We start from the raw sequence: 18,365 nt of genomic DNA, 5'->3' as shown, positions 1-18,365 counted from the left end.
GACTAAACTGTGGCAAAGACAACCAGTGACATCAGCAAGGCATTCAGAGATTAAACTGTGAACAAAGGGTGCTCAGCATTTCAATGAGCTCAGACCACTTTATCACAATGAAAAGAATCCAATAAAAAGCATCTTTACAGATGAGTAAACAAGGGCTCCTAATCTTTGAAGTTTTTATTTTCTCATTCTGAATTTTTCGATGTGTTAAAGTCCTGTTTCTTTCTTCAACATTTCATTTGATTTTCGTATGGGTGATTCTTATGAAATTGGCCTAAATTATGTCCCCAGCAATTTACATTAAATATATTTGACACAGAACTTTTTTTCATCACTTTCTATTTATATTCCAGTTTCTAAAAACGCCCCACTCTGTTTTAACTTTTTCATCAATAGATTTTTTTAATTTGCTTGAAAAAATTTTCATTTGTTAAGGAAATGTCCTTTTTCCTGGCTGTCCCCAGCATATTTTTCAAATTTTAAAATGATAATTTTCTATCTTAAAAAAATATATTTTTCAATAATATATATTTTTAGGGCTAGTATAATTTCATATTTCATCTTTTTACAATTTTAAATATTTCTTATTAACAGTTTATAGCCAAATGAATTTTTTTTTTGTATTGAGAAGGTTATATAAGAAGAATGTGGAATCTTCTTCAACAATTACAATTCGATTAGAACTGTAAATTAATTCACAAAATTAGATTTATTCAAGAAAAAAAAAAGAGGCGAGTGCTTTTATTAAATTTCTTTTCACATAGCTATTTTTTGAGAAAAATATATAATTGAAAATTATTTGTATTTTACCACGTTTCAGTTCAGAGACATCTATTATGTCTTAAAATACCATGTTTTCAACATGTTTAGTTTTTGATCAGTGTTGCAAAACATGTAAAAATGTCTTTCTCCTGGCATTAGGTAACCAGAAGAAAGGTTTGATCATAAGTTGGAAGGGTGGGGGGGGGGGGGGGGGGGAGAAGCAAACAAAATCTAAATTTTTTGGTTGAAACATCAAGTTGCAGTAATGTTTCACTAAAGACTTTATTTTGAGAATGCAACTCATGCTCTAGTAAAACAGACAAATTAGAAATTGTCCCCATAAAATCCCTGATAAAAAGAGCATGAAACACAAAAAAGAAAGAAAAATTCAATTGATAAAAAAATTACTCATAGTATTAAAATATATGTAACATGTTGCGAGTGTAAAGAATAAATATCAAGTTAAGTGCTGGAACAGGCAAAATGTCTAGTCAGATTTTTGCCTATCCAACTATTTACATGTGGTTAAATATAAATTAATTTTTTCAATCATGAATTTTCAGCAAACTTCATTGCTGACTATGTTTCATTTATTAGCAGGTAAAGAAGTGTCTTTTAAAATTTTCCTTTGGTTAATTATTTTTTTTTTTTACTTTTTTTTTTCATTTTTGTCACATTTCGTGAGAATGACCCATATATATTTGCAATTTCATTCAATATTAGGCCAATCATTTCAACTTTTTCCGAAGGGGAGAGAACATATACTCAATACATACATATATATACAGGGTGTTCTGTTAATGGACCGACATACTCAGAGGGTTGTTAGTAGGCATCAAGAGGAACAAAAATTGCAATGGAACATGGTGTCACAAACCATGTAGAGAGGGTGAAAATCGCAAAAAACACATATGTAACGTATCCATGGATCCCCAGCATAGAAGTCTGAAGTCGTCATCACTTAAAAACATAAATGTTTACTTTTTGTTGTTTTTCATCAGCAGCTGTAGTCATGTGGCGGCGATCAAGGCCAATCGTGATCTTGTCAGCTTACGATCACGATATGTAAATAAAATGACCTTGAAGCCATTTGGCTTGTCTAGACATGTGTGGCTGGGAGCTTTCCCTTTAAACACCAGCCGCACGCTGTCACGATTGCTCTCTTTTTTCCGCACTATTGCTTCAATTATTTACTTCTTGCTTTTACTACTTTGAGTAGCTAAAATTAAAATTTCATGACCAAAGACGAGATAAACTAACAGAATGTTGTGATAACATATAACTAGTTCTCTTGTTCCCGGCAGGTCTGGTGAAGATGTTTTAATAAAAATCTAATAGTTTTATAGCAAGTCTTGCAGTTTTGTGATTGATGACTAGCTGCCCTCACTATGTGATGAAACCCAGAGCGGTTTATTTTTGATGAAGCTTCTAACTTGGTGCTAATGGAAACGTCCAGTATTTCCTCCATCTTCCGACGTTGACCTGGCCAAACTCCAATAGACTTTCATCTATGATCATATGGAGAGATCTTCTACTTGAAATTGGATGCTGGTGACCAGTGCCGTCTTAATGCATGGGCCTACTTGGGCACGGCCCGGGTCCTCAACACAAGAGGTGGCCTCAAGAAAACCAGTAGTAGTTACATTTTTTGGGAATTTGCCAGGTAGGGCCTCGGAAAAATCACTTGGCCCTGGGGCCCATGATGCTCTTAAGACGGCCTTGCTGGTGACTTGTCTTGAAACATGGAACTCTACTCTTCAGTGGGTTCTAACGGGGTGAATGGACCTGCAGCGTGATATTGACTAAAAAACTCCAACATAGTCTGCGAGCAGAAAGGTGATATTCGTCTAAATGGATATGGACTTCCAATGGTGAGATCCATCCACTTCTATTGATACAAACCTTGGAATAGATGTAAAAAAATTGTTCTTAACGAATGAATTGAACTTAATGTAAAATACTCATTAACTAAATGTAATAAGGCAATTGAAGTGATATACAAAACCAACTTGTTTTTTTATTTCCTGCTTATTGTCTGCCTTAACTCAGGATAATTCGAACAGTGCATATGACCCTGTAAAGGGACATTACACATGCAAACTCTGAGTCCAGAGGAGACGAAAGGTGGATGTCAGTTGATCGTTGGATGTGTTTGTGGGTTCGCTCACCATATCTGATGTAAGCAGCATCGCGAAACGAAACACATGCGCTGCGGACGAGGTAAATTAGTGCTATTGCGGTAGTAGGCACGTGTAGTAGTTGGTTGTCTGTTTCAATGAGTATCGTGATGGCTGACTACGTGAACAAGGAATATGCTGATATGCATCTGATTTATGGTCGAGCAGATGGCAATGGGCACTTAGCATAGCGGATGTACCAACAGCAATATCCAATGAGGTGCAGATTGTCGTCGCTGCGGCAGACATCAAGAGTATACCTGGTATCTTTGAGCGTGTATGGGAATCATTTTTACGTTGTTGCAAACTATGACTATGCAATGACATCAGCGGCCACCACTTTTCCAACAACTCTTGCAATAATTAATCAAATAAATCTTTTTGCAGTTATTATTGTACTTTTTTGTTGTTCCAGCATGATGTCAAAACCTGCATGCATTTTTCGCGATTTTCACCCTCTGATGTGATTTGCGACACCATGTTCCATTGCAATTTTTGTTCCACTTGATGTCTGCTAACAACTCTCTGAGTTTGTCGGTCCATTAACAGAATACCCTATATATATTTTACCTTGTTTGCCCATTTCTATTGTATTCCCCGACCCCTCCAAATGACAGGTTTGTTCAATATAACATCTGGGAAAGGCAATTATTTTTATATAAGATAAAAAGGGACCTCCAACAATATTCAGGCCTAGTGGGAAAAATTCTTCCTCCTACTCTCCACATTAAATTTTAACTTACATAGAATTGAGAGGATCGTTTATCTGTCTCCACCAGTAAGAATATTTATATTTTTCTCTAAACAATACTCATTGAGGTTTCGTAGGATACATCTCTCCCACACACACACAACAGATAGCTTCAAGGACCATCAGTTGAGCATATATGCTGTAAATGAAGGAACCATTCAATGCAGGTTCTAAAGGTTCTGATATGGTAATTTGATCCTTCAAATAAACCATACGGAAACTCAGAACTAGCAACTCACAATAAATTAGTTAAGAGTTTTGCTAGCATGTGCAGCTATATATGATTAGGAAATTGATCAAATGGATGTTGTTATGGCTTTTGTGCAAGCACCTTGAGTGAAGAAATCTACATGAAAATTCCAGAGGGTTTAAGTGAATACTATCAGAAAAATTTGAAAGGAAAAGTACTTAAACTTAATAAAGCTTTAGATGGTTTAAAGCAAAGTGGTAAACTTTAGTATCAATTGCTAGAAAAAAGGTTTAGTTGAGATGGGATTTAGGCAAATTCTTTTGATAGTTCTGCATACATTAAAACTGAGGAAATTAACAAAGTAGTAATTGTTACCATATATGTAGATGACTTACTTATTTTTAGTAATTGTGTAGAACTTACAAATTGGGCTAAAACACAACTAAAGAAGCACTATGAAATGAAAGATTTAGGAAGGGCTAGTTATTGCTTAGGTATTAAAATTGAAAGAGAGGCAGTAGGGTCGATTAGCCTGAATCAAATTCATTGTGTGGAGAGTATGCTACACAAATATAACATGCATGAGTCTCATCCTGTGACAACACCATTAGACCCGAACAAAGTGATGCCAAAAATTCAATCATTTTCTAATGATGCTGAAAAGGAAAAGAAGATGTCTACTTTCCCATACCAAGCAGTTGTTGGAAGCCTGCTTTACACAGCGCAAGCAACAAGACCAGCCATCACTCATGCTGTAAATCTTGTGTGCTAGTTTTGCAACAATCCTGGGAAGCCACACTGGACTGGTGTGAAAATAATTATGTTATACCTTCGAGAATCTGCAAACACGACCTTAACATACTCCTAGGATTATGCAGCGAAAGTGATTGGCTATTGTGATGCCAATTTTGGAAGTGACGTGGATGATCGTCGTCAACTACTATACTTTCTACTATATTTTACTATATCTACTTTCTCTCTATACGTATAGAGAGAAACGATGTCAGAACAGTAAGAACAGCTCAGTGGTCTTAGAACGCTCGCCCGGACAGTAAGAGATTGGTGGTTCGATTCCCCACAAAGGCATGGGAATTTTCTTTCTCAACTACATCTCGATCTCCGCTTGGTTATCCAGGCTTTCGTACTTCGTATGAACAGCGGAGAGTGACATCGTTTCTCTCTATATGTCGCCATCTGGGGGCTATCGTTGTAAGAGCTATTAGCTGAGCTAGGAGGCTGTCCATGCGCCGTCCCGTTCAGCATTCATACATATGCTCTAAGGAATGAAAATGTCTGTCCTCTGTGGTTTAGAACACTCGCCCGGACAGTGAGAGATTGGTGGTTCAATTCCCCATAGAGGAATGTGAATTTTCTTTCCGAACTACATCTTGATCTCCACTTGGTTATCCAGGCTTTTGTACTTCATACTGGATACGTTTTTATAATCAGGGGAGGAGCAGTGTCATGGTGCAGCAAACTTCAGCCAACCATTGCAACTAGTACAACAGGAGCAGAGTACATGGCTCTGTCTGCCGCAACTATAGAGGCTATATGGATCAACAAAATAGTGAAAGAACTAAGACTGTCTTCTGTGAAACCAGTTCCACTTTACTGTGATAATAACGGGCCCATAAATTTGACCAAAAATAGTGCATACCATGGAAGAACAAATCATATTGATATCCAACATCATTTTGTGCCTGAAGCTGTGAACCTCGGCCATATCATTGTCAGAAATATGGACACTATGAATATGATACCAAACTATATGACAAAAACTGTCCCAGATCAAAACATGAAATGTGCGCTCAAGCAATGGGCTTGAAATGAACCAACTGTGTTATTTTCATGATTGCATTTGCTTTTCTGAGTATTTTTTTATTATTGCGTCTAATCATGTGTTATTTCACTATTGTGTTTATTTTTTGATTTCATTCAATTAAGCGATTTTGATTTCTGTAGTTATTACAATAACTTTTATTTTTTGTGGTTTATTTCTTCAAAATTCAAGTGGGAGTATTAAAAATGTAAGTTTTCCAAATTTGCGCACTAGATTTCCCCACTATGCAGTTATGGGTACCTATGTATCTTTACTGTGGTGTTCTCTTGATAAATTAATTCAGGCTTCTACTATAGAGGTATGTTATGTGTTTTTTTAGCTCTCTCCTCCTTATTGAATCCTCTTTTTAATTAGAATTGTCAAAAAATATTGAAAAAAAATTTTTTTAGTCTGCAAAACGGACTTTGAATTACCAAGAGAAAGAAGGAAAAAATGAAATAAATTCAGTTCAAGATTAAAATTCAGATTTTTTGGGATAATTTTAAAAAATTCAAGTCCACAAAATAAACATTAAAGAAAAGTGAAAAAAAAGAAGTCTGAAAACACACTAATCGCACATGCGTTAACATGCCTGTTATTTTTTAACGGCCCAAATAGCCATGGCTAAATTTTCACGAAAAAACCGGCTGCTAACCAGTCTGTGAAGCACGGAGAATAGCGTTTTCCAAATAACCATTCTATGCAATAAATATTCAATGCAATCCATCCCAGCATATGCCGTTGTGAGTCATATACGAACGTCTGGCAACCCTAGACATCCCCTCCCCAATGTTTTCATCGTATCAGAGTTCCTTCTGCATCGATGACAAAACTTTCCAAAACAAGCTCCGCAGGTATACCCGTGCACATTGAAAACATGTCCTGAGAATGCAAAACTACTGAACACACCAATCAATATTAAGCTGTGTGCACAACGGCGATGTTGCATTGCAAAATGCAGCGACACATATAGCAATAGTGGGGCCAAAACAGAGCAAAGGAACTGAACAACATTGAATGAAGCAAAGTGTGATTGATCGAGCAGTTTGTTCCACAGGTTCAACGATTGCGCAGGCTGCCAAAATAGGAAGTTTGCTGTCAGAATTGAGGCGCATCGCTGGACAGCGATGTGTATCAGAAGGAAACACTGTCTAAATAAAATGTTCATGAATCAGCCTATTCCTTAACTGATTCCAAGATAGTGCAAACATAAAACATATCAGAGCAGGTAAAATAAAAACATAATAGAGAAAACATTGCTTATGAGAGCCGAAACCATCACGAAGGTGCAAACATAATGCCAGCCGATTTTCCAATTTCCACAGTCAGTGTTCCAGCCCGAGAGACAAATAATTTTTTTTTTGGTTTTTCCCTCTATAAATTCATTATATAGGGGCTCGTGAAAAATATGGTCTGGACCCTCCGAAGATCTCAGCTTGGGAGAGTACAGGATGTAGCAGCCTGGTGCAGGATATGGGGGTTATTGGACCAACCAAGGGCCCTTCCAGAAGACGGATTTCATATTTCTTTACCCTATTTATATTTTTCGAAGTTCTATATTAGATGCTTGTTATTTGCTCTATATTCATGCTCTGGTGTCTGCCTATGTCGCAAGCTTGTCACCATGTTCCAATAATTTCTCAAACTTTTGTCACCTGTGGCTCCCTTGCCTAATTCATGGTTTGTCAGCTGCTCCCTAGAATACTTTTTGGCAGATATTTTCCCATAAAAAGAACCACTTTAAAACATAAATAGGCACACAAATCCTGCTCACCGTGATGCATGCTTTGAGAAAATTAGCAGTAGGCCTAAATGTTGCATCGCCACACAATTAATGGCGAACGATTCACCAATCCAATCACCAACCCTCAGTCCGATATTTGTCTTCTCTTGAACTATCTCGTTCTGTCTCATGCGCATACTGTAGGATTTTGTCATTCGCTATAGCTAATCCGTAACGATAGAAGCGATTTTTTAAAAAAGGATGATAATTTTTAAGAAAAGCAACTTTCTTCATTCGCGGGAAAAAAATTGATGCTCTTTCTCATCACCCCCCCAAGGGTGGGGCTCCAGTCCTGAGGCCCAGCGCAACCAGAGCTTCCCTCCATGAAGAATTCTGCTTGGGGACCTGACAAAGATCCTACAACCTACGGGACACAGGGGGGGGGGGTCATATCCTTTCTGTGGAAACCAATAGTTGTTCCCAAGAAGACTTCTTACTGTCGTGGTCCGTTACAGCCAATCCCCCTTCTCTAGGAAATATCACTATTCTGAAAACACTGCTTCAGGAGAATATTACAGATGTTGTGAAAGGTCCAAAGAAACAAAGAAAGAAAGTTATTTTTTGTTTGTCCAGTCTAAATAGCTTTTTCTCCCCACCAATATAATGTCTGCCCCAATGGCTGACTACACGTTGACAGATAATATTGTTCTTTTCTGTTGCTACTCACCCATCTATCCCCGGCAAAAAAAGAGAGAAAAGAAACCGAGAGAGGAAAAAAAATATTGAATGCTACAGAATCTCAAAAGCCTAGATTTTAGGGGGAAAATCTAAAAACTGCCTCTGGAAAATCATACAAAATCTGACCTTCCCTCAAATTGTGAATTTTTTGGGACTTCCATGACCTTTTTCTCATTCTGTGATGGTAGACACCCTGTCAACCAGCTCTTTTTCTAAATATCCATTTTGCTTATGTCTGTTGTGGATGGTGAATAATATCTCAGTATTATAATTTTTTTAGTCTGAACTCAGTGCACTTTAACACTTTGACTTTAACTCTGGACTTTGCTACCATTGTGTACAAGATATTTTTGAATTTGTCTTGATAAAAATTATTCATAGGCATCAATTTTGTTTATTTTGTATTGCAATGATGGTATACTTCCTCATCATGAATGTTTTGCTATAACTTGCACTTGAATTGTTTCAAATTGTTTATTATTCTGTTTGTGGATTTTAGTTTCACTGTATCAAAATATATATATATATATATATATATATATATATATATATATATATATATATATATATATATATATATATATATATATATATATATATATATATATATATAGAAACTTATAAACTATCTTTCTCAACATTTGATCCATTTTAATCATACTCGCAGTTCTCAAGCTAGAATATCTTAAAAGTTGACAGAAATGGTCTGACAGTATTATTGCATATAATTCATTTACAAAAATAACTAATTCAAATATCTCAAGGCATCTTTTGACAAAAGTAAAGAGAGAAATGTGTACTTACGTCATTCCTTTTTGCACAACACGATTTTGACATAAACTGGCATCACATAAGCATGCACGATTACATTCAAAAAGCAATGGAGGATCGACGGTATTGAACTCGGGAACTAAGTGACCATCCTAAGTAAAGACAAAATATTTGTTTAGTGAAAGAGTCTGACACACATCTATATGCCGGAGGTAAAAAGTTCACCACATCACAAAAGATAAATTTACGGGAGGGGAGAGCAGTTTAAAGTTTGTTTGTTTGTTTTTGTGTGTGTGTGTGCGTGTGTGTGTTTCCACACAGCTTGCTTGTTTTATCAAGTGAATATCTGTTATTTATTGAAATAAAAGGACTTAATGTCCTATACCGCTGTGTATTGTAATGAAAGTACAGCAAATTAATAGAGTTATTCCAATTTTGGCAGAAATGGACACAGCGTCCTTTACTTCTGTCATACGAACATCAAACAGACAAACATACAAAGACAAACAATTTAATAGTTCCTTCTAAGCTTTTAGGAAAAAAAGTGATGAGAACAACAAATATTTGAAATATTTGATTTTCAAATATTTGTTGTTCTCATTTTTTTTATGTCTCTATACTAATTTTGTTTAAAATTTTTAATATCTTAAAACTCAAACATTAACACAAAATTTTAAAGCTGTAAAAAATTGCTTTTTGGAACCAACTGAACCATCCATGCCAGATACAACACCCTGAGGCACAGAAAAACTATTCACGTTTAGAGAGTGTCCCTTTTACAAATTAAACAACTCCAATTAATACTGAACTGGCACACTGCCTGGTAACTACATTGTTTCTAGTATCAATGAAAATAGCATTTACTATTCATCTGCCCTACGATGATAGCAAGCTCTACAAAACCTTTATCACACAAATTACTCAACATTGTTATTCATCAGCTATTTTATGTAACATTTTATTACACTTATCACTGATTCCATCTACTTTTCTCATACTTGATGTAATGATAGCAAACAGTATCATTTATAAACAGGCAATAGACTAAACCCCAATTTAAATGTCCCAATGTTAACAATTTTTTAAATCAATGTTCTTAACAATTGTGCAAATTTTCGTTCACTTACTTTGTCATACCAACATCTGATACTAACAGCTGAGCAAGTGCAAGTTGATGTTGTACAGTTTCCTCTGCATCTACAAAACTGAAAACAATTTCTAGTGAGACATGGTTTCCCCGTGAAAAACTGGTATCATTAATTTAAAAAAAACTAAATTTCTTTGAAAAGAGTTTTTATATTTATAGCCCAAGAAAATAAAACTTGTGATTTGCTTTCCTTCATATACATTAGATTTAACCATAATAGCCTTGGGACACATCAAGTTTTACTTAGTGTACACAATGAATAATTTAACCCGGCAATGCACATGTTAAAATCCAGACTTGAAGGTATATGCAAGATCAACCAGACCACAATGTTCATTTCAGTGATATTTTTAAAGCGCAGGTAAATATTCATTGTTCAGTCCCATTAATGAGACCCCCAGTTTATACCCAGAAAAACAGTTTTGTACACTATGGTCCTCAGCAAAATAGTCTGCAAGCAACACAAAAGATGCCGGAAGGTTGTTACATTTATCTAGATCCAAGCAAAGTGGGGGCAGAGATGAATTCTCTTTCTTGTACTCTTCATCTCCACAAATAACCAGTCTTTCGATGAATCTTGTATTAATTCAATATTTTAAGGGCAGGGGTTTACTGCCAGATTTTAGGCAACATCTTTTTAAGCGTAGAAATACCTCAGGTAAGCATGACCATATGTCCTGTTTTGAACATTGTCTCGTAATCATTGTTTTCGCCCCAGTGAAATATGGTTAAGAGGGGGGACTTAGTTGAAAGGGTGGACAAAAATTGATGGAAGAAATTCACACAAAATATTTTTTTCAAAGCACTTGAGCACAATGTTTTTTTTTTCAAGGACTCTTAAAGACTTGAAAATGAACTTTTTTATTCAAGGACTTTTAAGGATTTTCAAGGACTGTACGAACCCTGAACTTTGAGACACAAATTCAAGCTGATCATCTATTAAAGTCTCACCACAGAAAACAATGAAGCATATATTCAATCATCGCACTTCACCCACAATTTTAAATATAGATGGCAGACTAAAAATTCACGATAAGGGTTACTTGATATCCTCCTTTTTGATGTCATTTCTAGCATCCTCCTGCATTTAGGAAAATTTGTCCTTTTGTCCTCCTTTTCATGTTTCCGGCATTATTCTTTCTTGCATGGGGAAATTTTTTCACATTGAAGCATCTCTTTTCCTTGACATGAAAGTTTTGTGAATTTTTTTGTTTTCACACATACACAGGCTTTAACCAATTGCCGCTAAAAATCCCTGAATACAAGAACCCAAGTTGCCTCCAAGCAGGGCAGATACTATTCTAATCGCAGCCCAACTTGTCCTAGAATAATATGAAAAAGACTGTCCAAAAAACAACTCTGAAAGAAGAAAAACACTACATCCATTTTGAGAATACCATAGTTTGCTCAACAAGAGCTAAAGCCGCATACTAAGTGGGGAGAGAGAGCAGTGCCATCTTAATGCATGGGACCCACACATGGCCCCCAGAAGTCTTAAGTGTAAAAAAACCTCATAAAAAAGAGATCTGGTCAAATTTTTGACAGAGAGTAAGTAAACTAGGTAGCAGGTACTTCTGGCCAGGTCGGGACCCCAGAAAAATCATTTTGCCTAGGAGGCCTCTGATGCTGTTAAGACACCGTTGAGAGAAGGGAGTATTTCTTCCATTCAAAGAAATACAGAAAATAATGGTTCTTGAGGATTCTTTTGCTATTGTTGTGGCGCCATCTATTGTAAAATTTAGGAAAAGTGATGTCACCAAGAGTGTGTACCCAGGATTCCTCCTTTCTCAGTTTCTGAATTTGGTAACCCTACATTAATCCATCTTTGGGACCTTATATTTCAGCATTGACAAGATATCTTGCTTCCTGAAAAGCCTCTTATTTTCACAATGAGACTAGCCTAGATATTTTGTAGAGGCGATACTTCAATGGAACAATTTTTATATTCTTATCTTTGCTTCTGCATCTACAAAATATTTGGAAAACCTATTTTATAGAGGTTTTAGGATTTCTATTGTGAAACTTCTATTGCATACAAATAAAATACATTTTGCTGTGCACAGGGTGAAGAAAAGTTTATAAAATGAGCAACGCCTCAGATATTTTAGAGCAATTTATGGTTTTGAAAAAATTTAAAAAAAGTTTTCATAACTACGAAATATTAATTTTTTGCAGCAATAAAAACATTTTTTCGGTCCTAATAATAAATTAAAATCAAAAACTTGAATTGTTTTTCCATAAATTACCTGCAGTGAAGATATACATCTGTCAATATTTATCGGGCAAGTTTCACAGTTTTCGGTGACATAGAGAAATTCATTTAGATCAATTTCAGTGTCATCGATGCCATTTATACAGCGAATAGGATAGCGTTCTCGACCAAGTGCTATATCCCTTAGAAAACAATATTTGAATATAGATGACTAAAAGTTTACAACAAGTAGTACTTGCAACAATTAGTTTATGTGCAGAAAAATTGATTTGAATAAATATAGCATGAACATTAAAGGGAAAAAAAATACTACTAAGAAATATGTTCATCACATTGAATAAATTTAAAACATGATTTTTGAAAAAGAAACCCATTTTAACCCATTAACTGCTCAATCATCTATGAGCAATTGGCAGGATATTGTAAAAATAAAATTTTTGATAAAATAAATAATTTGACTTCTTAAAAATTCTATACTGGAATTCGTAGAGAGGTAATGATTCCTCGATAAATATGGTTTGAATTAATTTTTCCTTAACTAACAAAATAATGCAACTGAGAAACAAAGAATTTTTTTGTGCAGTTAAGGGGTTAACAACCAGGTCTGCATGTAAATGCTTGGTCAGCCGGGGCAAGCACAAATTTTGGCTCCCCCTATTGAAGAAGAGCTTAAAGGGTGAAATTTGCACCTCCTCTCGTTCGGTGCAGCAGATCCATCTGCTCCCCCTAGTTGCAGCCCTGTTAATAGCCCCTAATAACAAATGTGAAATTTCTTCTCAACAAATGTGAAACTGCTACTTTGTATCTGCTTTAAATGCACAAAAACCCTTATCCTTTATTTATTTATTTATATATTTTTATCCTGATGATGACCGATGCTCACAAGAACCAGAGATTGACATCTGCACGCACTCCTTTTAAACTATTCTCAGAGAAAAAAAAAATTTCTTCTCACATTGTGACTAGCGAAAAAACATTGATCATATACATCAATGTCTAAACAATAAACCACATAATGGTGTCATTGTGTGCCTTAGCAACATTTAAAAAATGTAAGCAAATCTAATCTGTCTTTGCAATCCTTTCCAGTCTCAAACAGCAATCATGGTAACAGCATTCTGGGTCTGGATGAGATTCTCAGTGGCAGAATTTTGGACAGAGAATAAGAATATTTAAAAATTGTTCTATAGCAAGGAGCGGGACCTCAGGGTCTGGCTCCCGGATATGATGCTGCTGTAACAGCATGTCTGAGGTGCTCCTTTATTCTCCCCATTATCTCCCTTATTCTATTAATCTATAGCAAAAACACTTTTTTGTGGACATTAAGACAAAAAGAGAAGTGACCATTAATCGGGGGTTTGAAATGTATACTTTTATTAATCAAGGAGAAATCAATATTTGGCAGTAAAAGAGGGGGGGGGGGGTGACCATTCAGAGGGGTTCCATGTATTTGCAAATCACTCTGGATATTAACTTTCATGGCATAGATGTCATAATTTAAAAGCTCATTTAAAAGCATTGGGTTCAGCTACTAGAAGGATAAATTTTCAAAATCTAAATATAAATAATCTCATTACATTTATTTTCCATAGACTCATTATTTATGAGACTCATTTATTTATGTAAAATATTTTAATATTTCAAATTTGATAATTCAAATTTTTACAGTGTATAACATTTTGAAATATTTATATTTTATTACACAACATTTAATAACACAAGATATGGTTCTTGAGAAAAATGACAGCAAAATATAAAAATTTAATTCATAAGGCTGCCTGGAAGTACGTTATGTCCCTTGGGGCTCAATATGGTTATATGCGTGTTCATGTCTTGTATTTTCTATGTGGTCTTTGTTTTGTCTTTTAAGTGTATTTTGTGTTTGTTTTTACAAATAAAAAAAATACATACTCATGCACTATATGCTCAGCATCATGTCTAACATTATGGAAAAGTCCAACGAAGTTGTCACATAAACTCATAGCTCGTCGTGACTTGTTTTTCTTCTCTTGGCTAAGCACACACTTTAACAGGGAGAAATAACATGATTTAAAGTTAAAATACTTGTAACAAAAATGATGAATTATAATTTTGATTCAAAAGAAAGCTTTTTGCAAAATTTTTCATGAAGTTGAAATTCTCTTTATCAAAAAAACCACTTAAATGCCGCAATTTTACTTCAAATTCATTTGTTTCACTGTCCAAACACACAATTCAGAAACAAAAATAAATTAATATTATGAGTAGAGAAAGTTTTAGTCATAAATTTGTACAGCTAAATGTTCCAAAATCCTGAATGATTTTTGATGTAACAACTAAGTTGTATCACAGTAACAGGTTCTACAAAAAAACTTGAGTTTATTATATATTATTCAAAAATTAAAGATTTGTCCATTAAAGCCACAAAAAAAAATTGAGACTTGGTTTATTCAAACCAATGGAAAAAAATCTAGTATTTTCTCATATTAGAGCTGCTAGAGTACCAGGCTGTCCTATGCACCATCTTTGAGCAAAAGTTTGACGTCAGTATTATTGCTATATCCAATGACATATATGCTAAACGGGCTGTACAATGGACAGTCTATTTAAACTCACAAGGAAAGGGTCTTAAGGTGCAGCGCTCTGAAACTCAAAAAAAAAACATACATTCATCTCACCCAGAAACACATGAGAATAAAAAATTAGTGGCAGAGTGCAATTATTGAAGCTGCAAAAATTATTAAAAAATAAAAAATGACAGCAGTCAGCTATTCATAGCCTTTTGTGCTTCTTGGGAATATATGTAGAAGACATCTTTTTTCACTCTTTTTTCCCCAATTTCTCTCTTATAGAAACCAGTTAATTCTTTTTTTTTTCTCTCTCTTTCTAAAATTTCCCTCCGTGACTTTTCTTAATTCATCAAAAGGAATCTTTTGAAACAAAAAAGATTTTAAGTCATTCCCTTGATTTTTAAAAACTACTTCTACTATCGAGTGGTACTTTTGACCACAGTTGAAAATTTTGTTGCTTAACCAGATTTTAACATGGATTTAAAAAAATAAAATGCTGTATAATTCACGAAAGCATAAAGGGTTAGGATGAAATTTTATGAAAAATATTGATTAATTAAAAAGATGATGAAGGATTGAGGCACCACTCAGTATAGCCTACTGCATAATACAGTCAGAGGTGACCAATGACTTCGTTTCATAGAGTAACCAGTAAAACCACAGTGAAAACTCAGTGGGGTTCCACTTTTTCTCACCACAGTGCGTGTGAGAATTTTTGTCTACTGGTTCGGTGGAGTGATGTCGATCACTCATCGGACCATCGATTTCTAATGCTGACCAGTTCGTGACATAGGCAGGAAAACGTCAGTATTAGCTATTGAGTAAAAACTCATATTTTTAGAAGCAAAAGTGTGTAGTCGTATTAATTTGCTAAAATCATACTAAATATGATAGAATCGTAACAATTGTAGGGCAATCATAAGGCATGAGTCGAGATGAAAATGATGTGAAATTAAACCTGTGTATTTGCTCTCACAGTCAGGGCTCTGTTTTGCCAAAACACAGGGTGAGAAATAGATTTATAACACTTCCGAAGGCAGAGGCGGCTGCATTAAAAAAAAACATTAGGGGGGGCTGAAAGTTGCTGGTTATCCCGTATATACTGGACTCAGGCGCGTACGCAGGAGAGCATGCACTGCACCGTTTTTTAAGAAATTATTGGGGGTCTCGGACCCCCCTTACAAAATTTATTGGTGGGGTTCAAATGGCCTCAACCCCTAGGTTCTGGCACCTACGTCCAAAGGGCAGATTTTTATAGCATATAATGGCTTGATGATGGAATTTCAGAAAAAGCAATACTTGTAGGCTAATGTAGGACTGTCATAAAAGGTAAATGGTATTATGTTTCACTCAACTCAGTTGTATGATAGTACCAAGTTGTTTTATATTTTGAAATTAAGTTAATGTGACAAATAATCAGAAAAACTCTTACATCAATTGGTCGCTCCTCCGCTTTATTTCTAATATTCACATCAGCATTCCGCATAAGAAATACTCTGAAATATATTTACACTTATTAAATAAAACATTTAAATTTTTAAACCACACGCTTAAGTTTTTAACTCTTTAAAAAAAAATTATGTAACAATAGTAAATCAGAGGGGGTAACAACCTGTAATTGACCAGGCACAGGTTTCCGGACGACAGTTTGACTTGCTTGGAATTGTTTCCATAATAGAGAATTAATTACTGATTACTTATTTGATCAATGCCAAAGTAAAGAGTTTGACTGTCAAAAACTTTGACTGTCCCACTTCAATACGTCTGACAGCACGCCAGCACTCACTATCTGCCATTCATTTTCTTTCAGTCATAGAAACAAATATTATCAAAAATTAGGAATATCATCAAAATAATTGGCATTTGAGTGCACCTCCTCAAACCCTTAAGAATTATTGATTGAAGATGACTACCTAATTAGCATATGTTGGGACAGTCAACAGTGATCAGCTGTAATACAGTGAAATTTGTCTAAGATGGACACTTTATGAGACTGAAACCTATCTTAAATGGAACAAATACATAAATTTGTGAATAATTAATGCTTTTTAACGATAGGAAACATCTTTAAGATGGAAACTGTCTAATGCAAAACGGAAGGCATATTTAGTCTATTTGTAGATACAAAACCTACTAAAACAAAAAGAATTTTTGGCCAAGTGCAAGTTTTTGTATTTTAGGTGGGAAGAAAGTGAAGTCATTCTGATTCCCCCCTTTTGTTATATAGGTGAACTCTTTCACTTCTGGTAAAAATTGTGAATGCTTATATTAGGCTTACCACATTCACTTGAGAAAAATAAGGTACATTGGGCTTCCAAATATGAGAAAATATGGGACATGGCCAATTAATGCCAAAAGTAAGCAAAGTTGCCAATAATTGCAAAAATAAAAAAAAAGTCACCAATCGTGGGAAATGAAAGCACTACGGAAAATTGCAGTGAATTAAAAAAACATGACAAATATGTTAGATGAATATTTTATTGAAAGTCTTAATTATCGTAATTTGATTTCTGAGTTTGGGGAGGGGGAAGATGTTCTACAAATCAATGATTAAAACTAAAAAGTCAAGTTAGCGTTGTTGAAAATACATGAAAAACTGGGACATTTTTACGAAAAAAGTTGGGACGGCCAAAAAAAACAGAAAAATCGGGACTGTCTGGACTATTTATTATCTATCTGAACTGGTTCTCGGGGTCAGGCTTGAGAGGAAGCTCTGATTTACTATTCAAAATTTAGTAAAAGCTTGTTTAGTATTTTCATTTATGATGCAAATGGTGACTTTTTTAGAAAACAATCCTATTTCTTGGAAAAAGTTTGATAATTTCGGAAGAATAATATGCAAGGGAGACTGAATTATTGTTCACAATTTAACGATACCGTGATTTGGCTACTGCAGAGATTTTTATTCAGTGTAGAGGCTACCAGCAACAAGAAACACGCATTGAATTTGAACACAAAAATGGAGTTTGTAGAGGCATAAAAAAAAGCGAAATTTATATATAAGTGTTACAGATATGCAAAATCTTTTTCTTTCACAAACGTTATTCGCCGTTGATCTCAGTTTTTTTTAAAAAAGGTATGCAATTTCGCAATTTTTATTTTAAATACAGTGAAACCTCACTACAACGATACTCAATATAATGATATCCATTACTATGATAAATCCCTCTATAACGATATTTTTAGGAGATTTTGAAACCGCTATAACAATATTTTTTTATATTCTGCTCAAAATCATTTTGAATTTAATTATAACTTTGTCACCTGTTTTCCTTCTTCTAAAGGCATCTGAAGATATGCCACTATACAGAGATTTACCTGGGTCTCAGGGTATTCAAAAAATCTGGGTCCCTCTTGAGAGAAAGTGGGTCCCTCTCGAAAAAAGTATCCTCTCCATTTCCCCCCATAATTCACTGGCATCTCTATGAATTTTTTCCTGCATGCCCCAGGTCTTTGATCACCTGCTTATATCTCTTCGTTGAGACAGAGCAGTAGGCCATGTTCTGAGGAGGAGGTACTCTGTGAATCA

At 35.0% G+C, this 18,365-nt stretch overlaps 1 protein-coding gene across 4 annotated transcripts in view; it reads right to left on the bottom strand.

The window, feature by feature from the left end:
• LOC149065461 (histone-lysine N-methyltransferase EHMT2-like) overlaps window positions 1-18,365 on the bottom strand; it is a 178,833-nt gene that overhangs the window by 33,179 nt on the left and 127,289 nt on the right. For all 4 annotated transcript variants that reach the window (XM_089254034.1, XM_089254036.1, XM_089254035.1 and 1 more), the window contains 5 exons: window positions 16,269-16,332; window positions 14,199-14,311; window positions 12,322-12,469; window positions 10,056-10,133; window positions 8,962-9,080 (listed from right to left, as the gene is read on the bottom strand). In XM_089254034.1, the coding sequence (XP_089110160.1) occupies window positions 8,962-9,080; window positions 10,056-10,133; window positions 12,322-12,469; window positions 14,199-14,311; window positions 16,269-16,332 (522 nt within the window). The remainder of the gene's footprint in view (window positions 1-8,961; window positions 9,081-10,055; window positions 10,134-12,321; window positions 12,470-14,198; window positions 14,312-16,268; window positions 16,333-18,365) is intronic.

The sequence above is a fragment of the Pholcus phalangioides genome, unplaced genomic scaffold, assembly GCF_987345545.1.
Source record: "Pholcus phalangioides strain wild (caught in Gottingen) unplaced genomic scaffold, Ppha-v1.0 ptg000039l_1, whole genome shotgun sequence".
Taxonomy (NCBI): Eukaryota; Metazoa; Arthropoda; class Arachnida; order Araneae; family Pholcidae; genus Pholcus; species Pholcus phalangioides.
The sequence above is the reverse complement of the archived record's forward strand: the minus strand, read 5'-3'. Positions and strand labels throughout refer to the sequence as shown.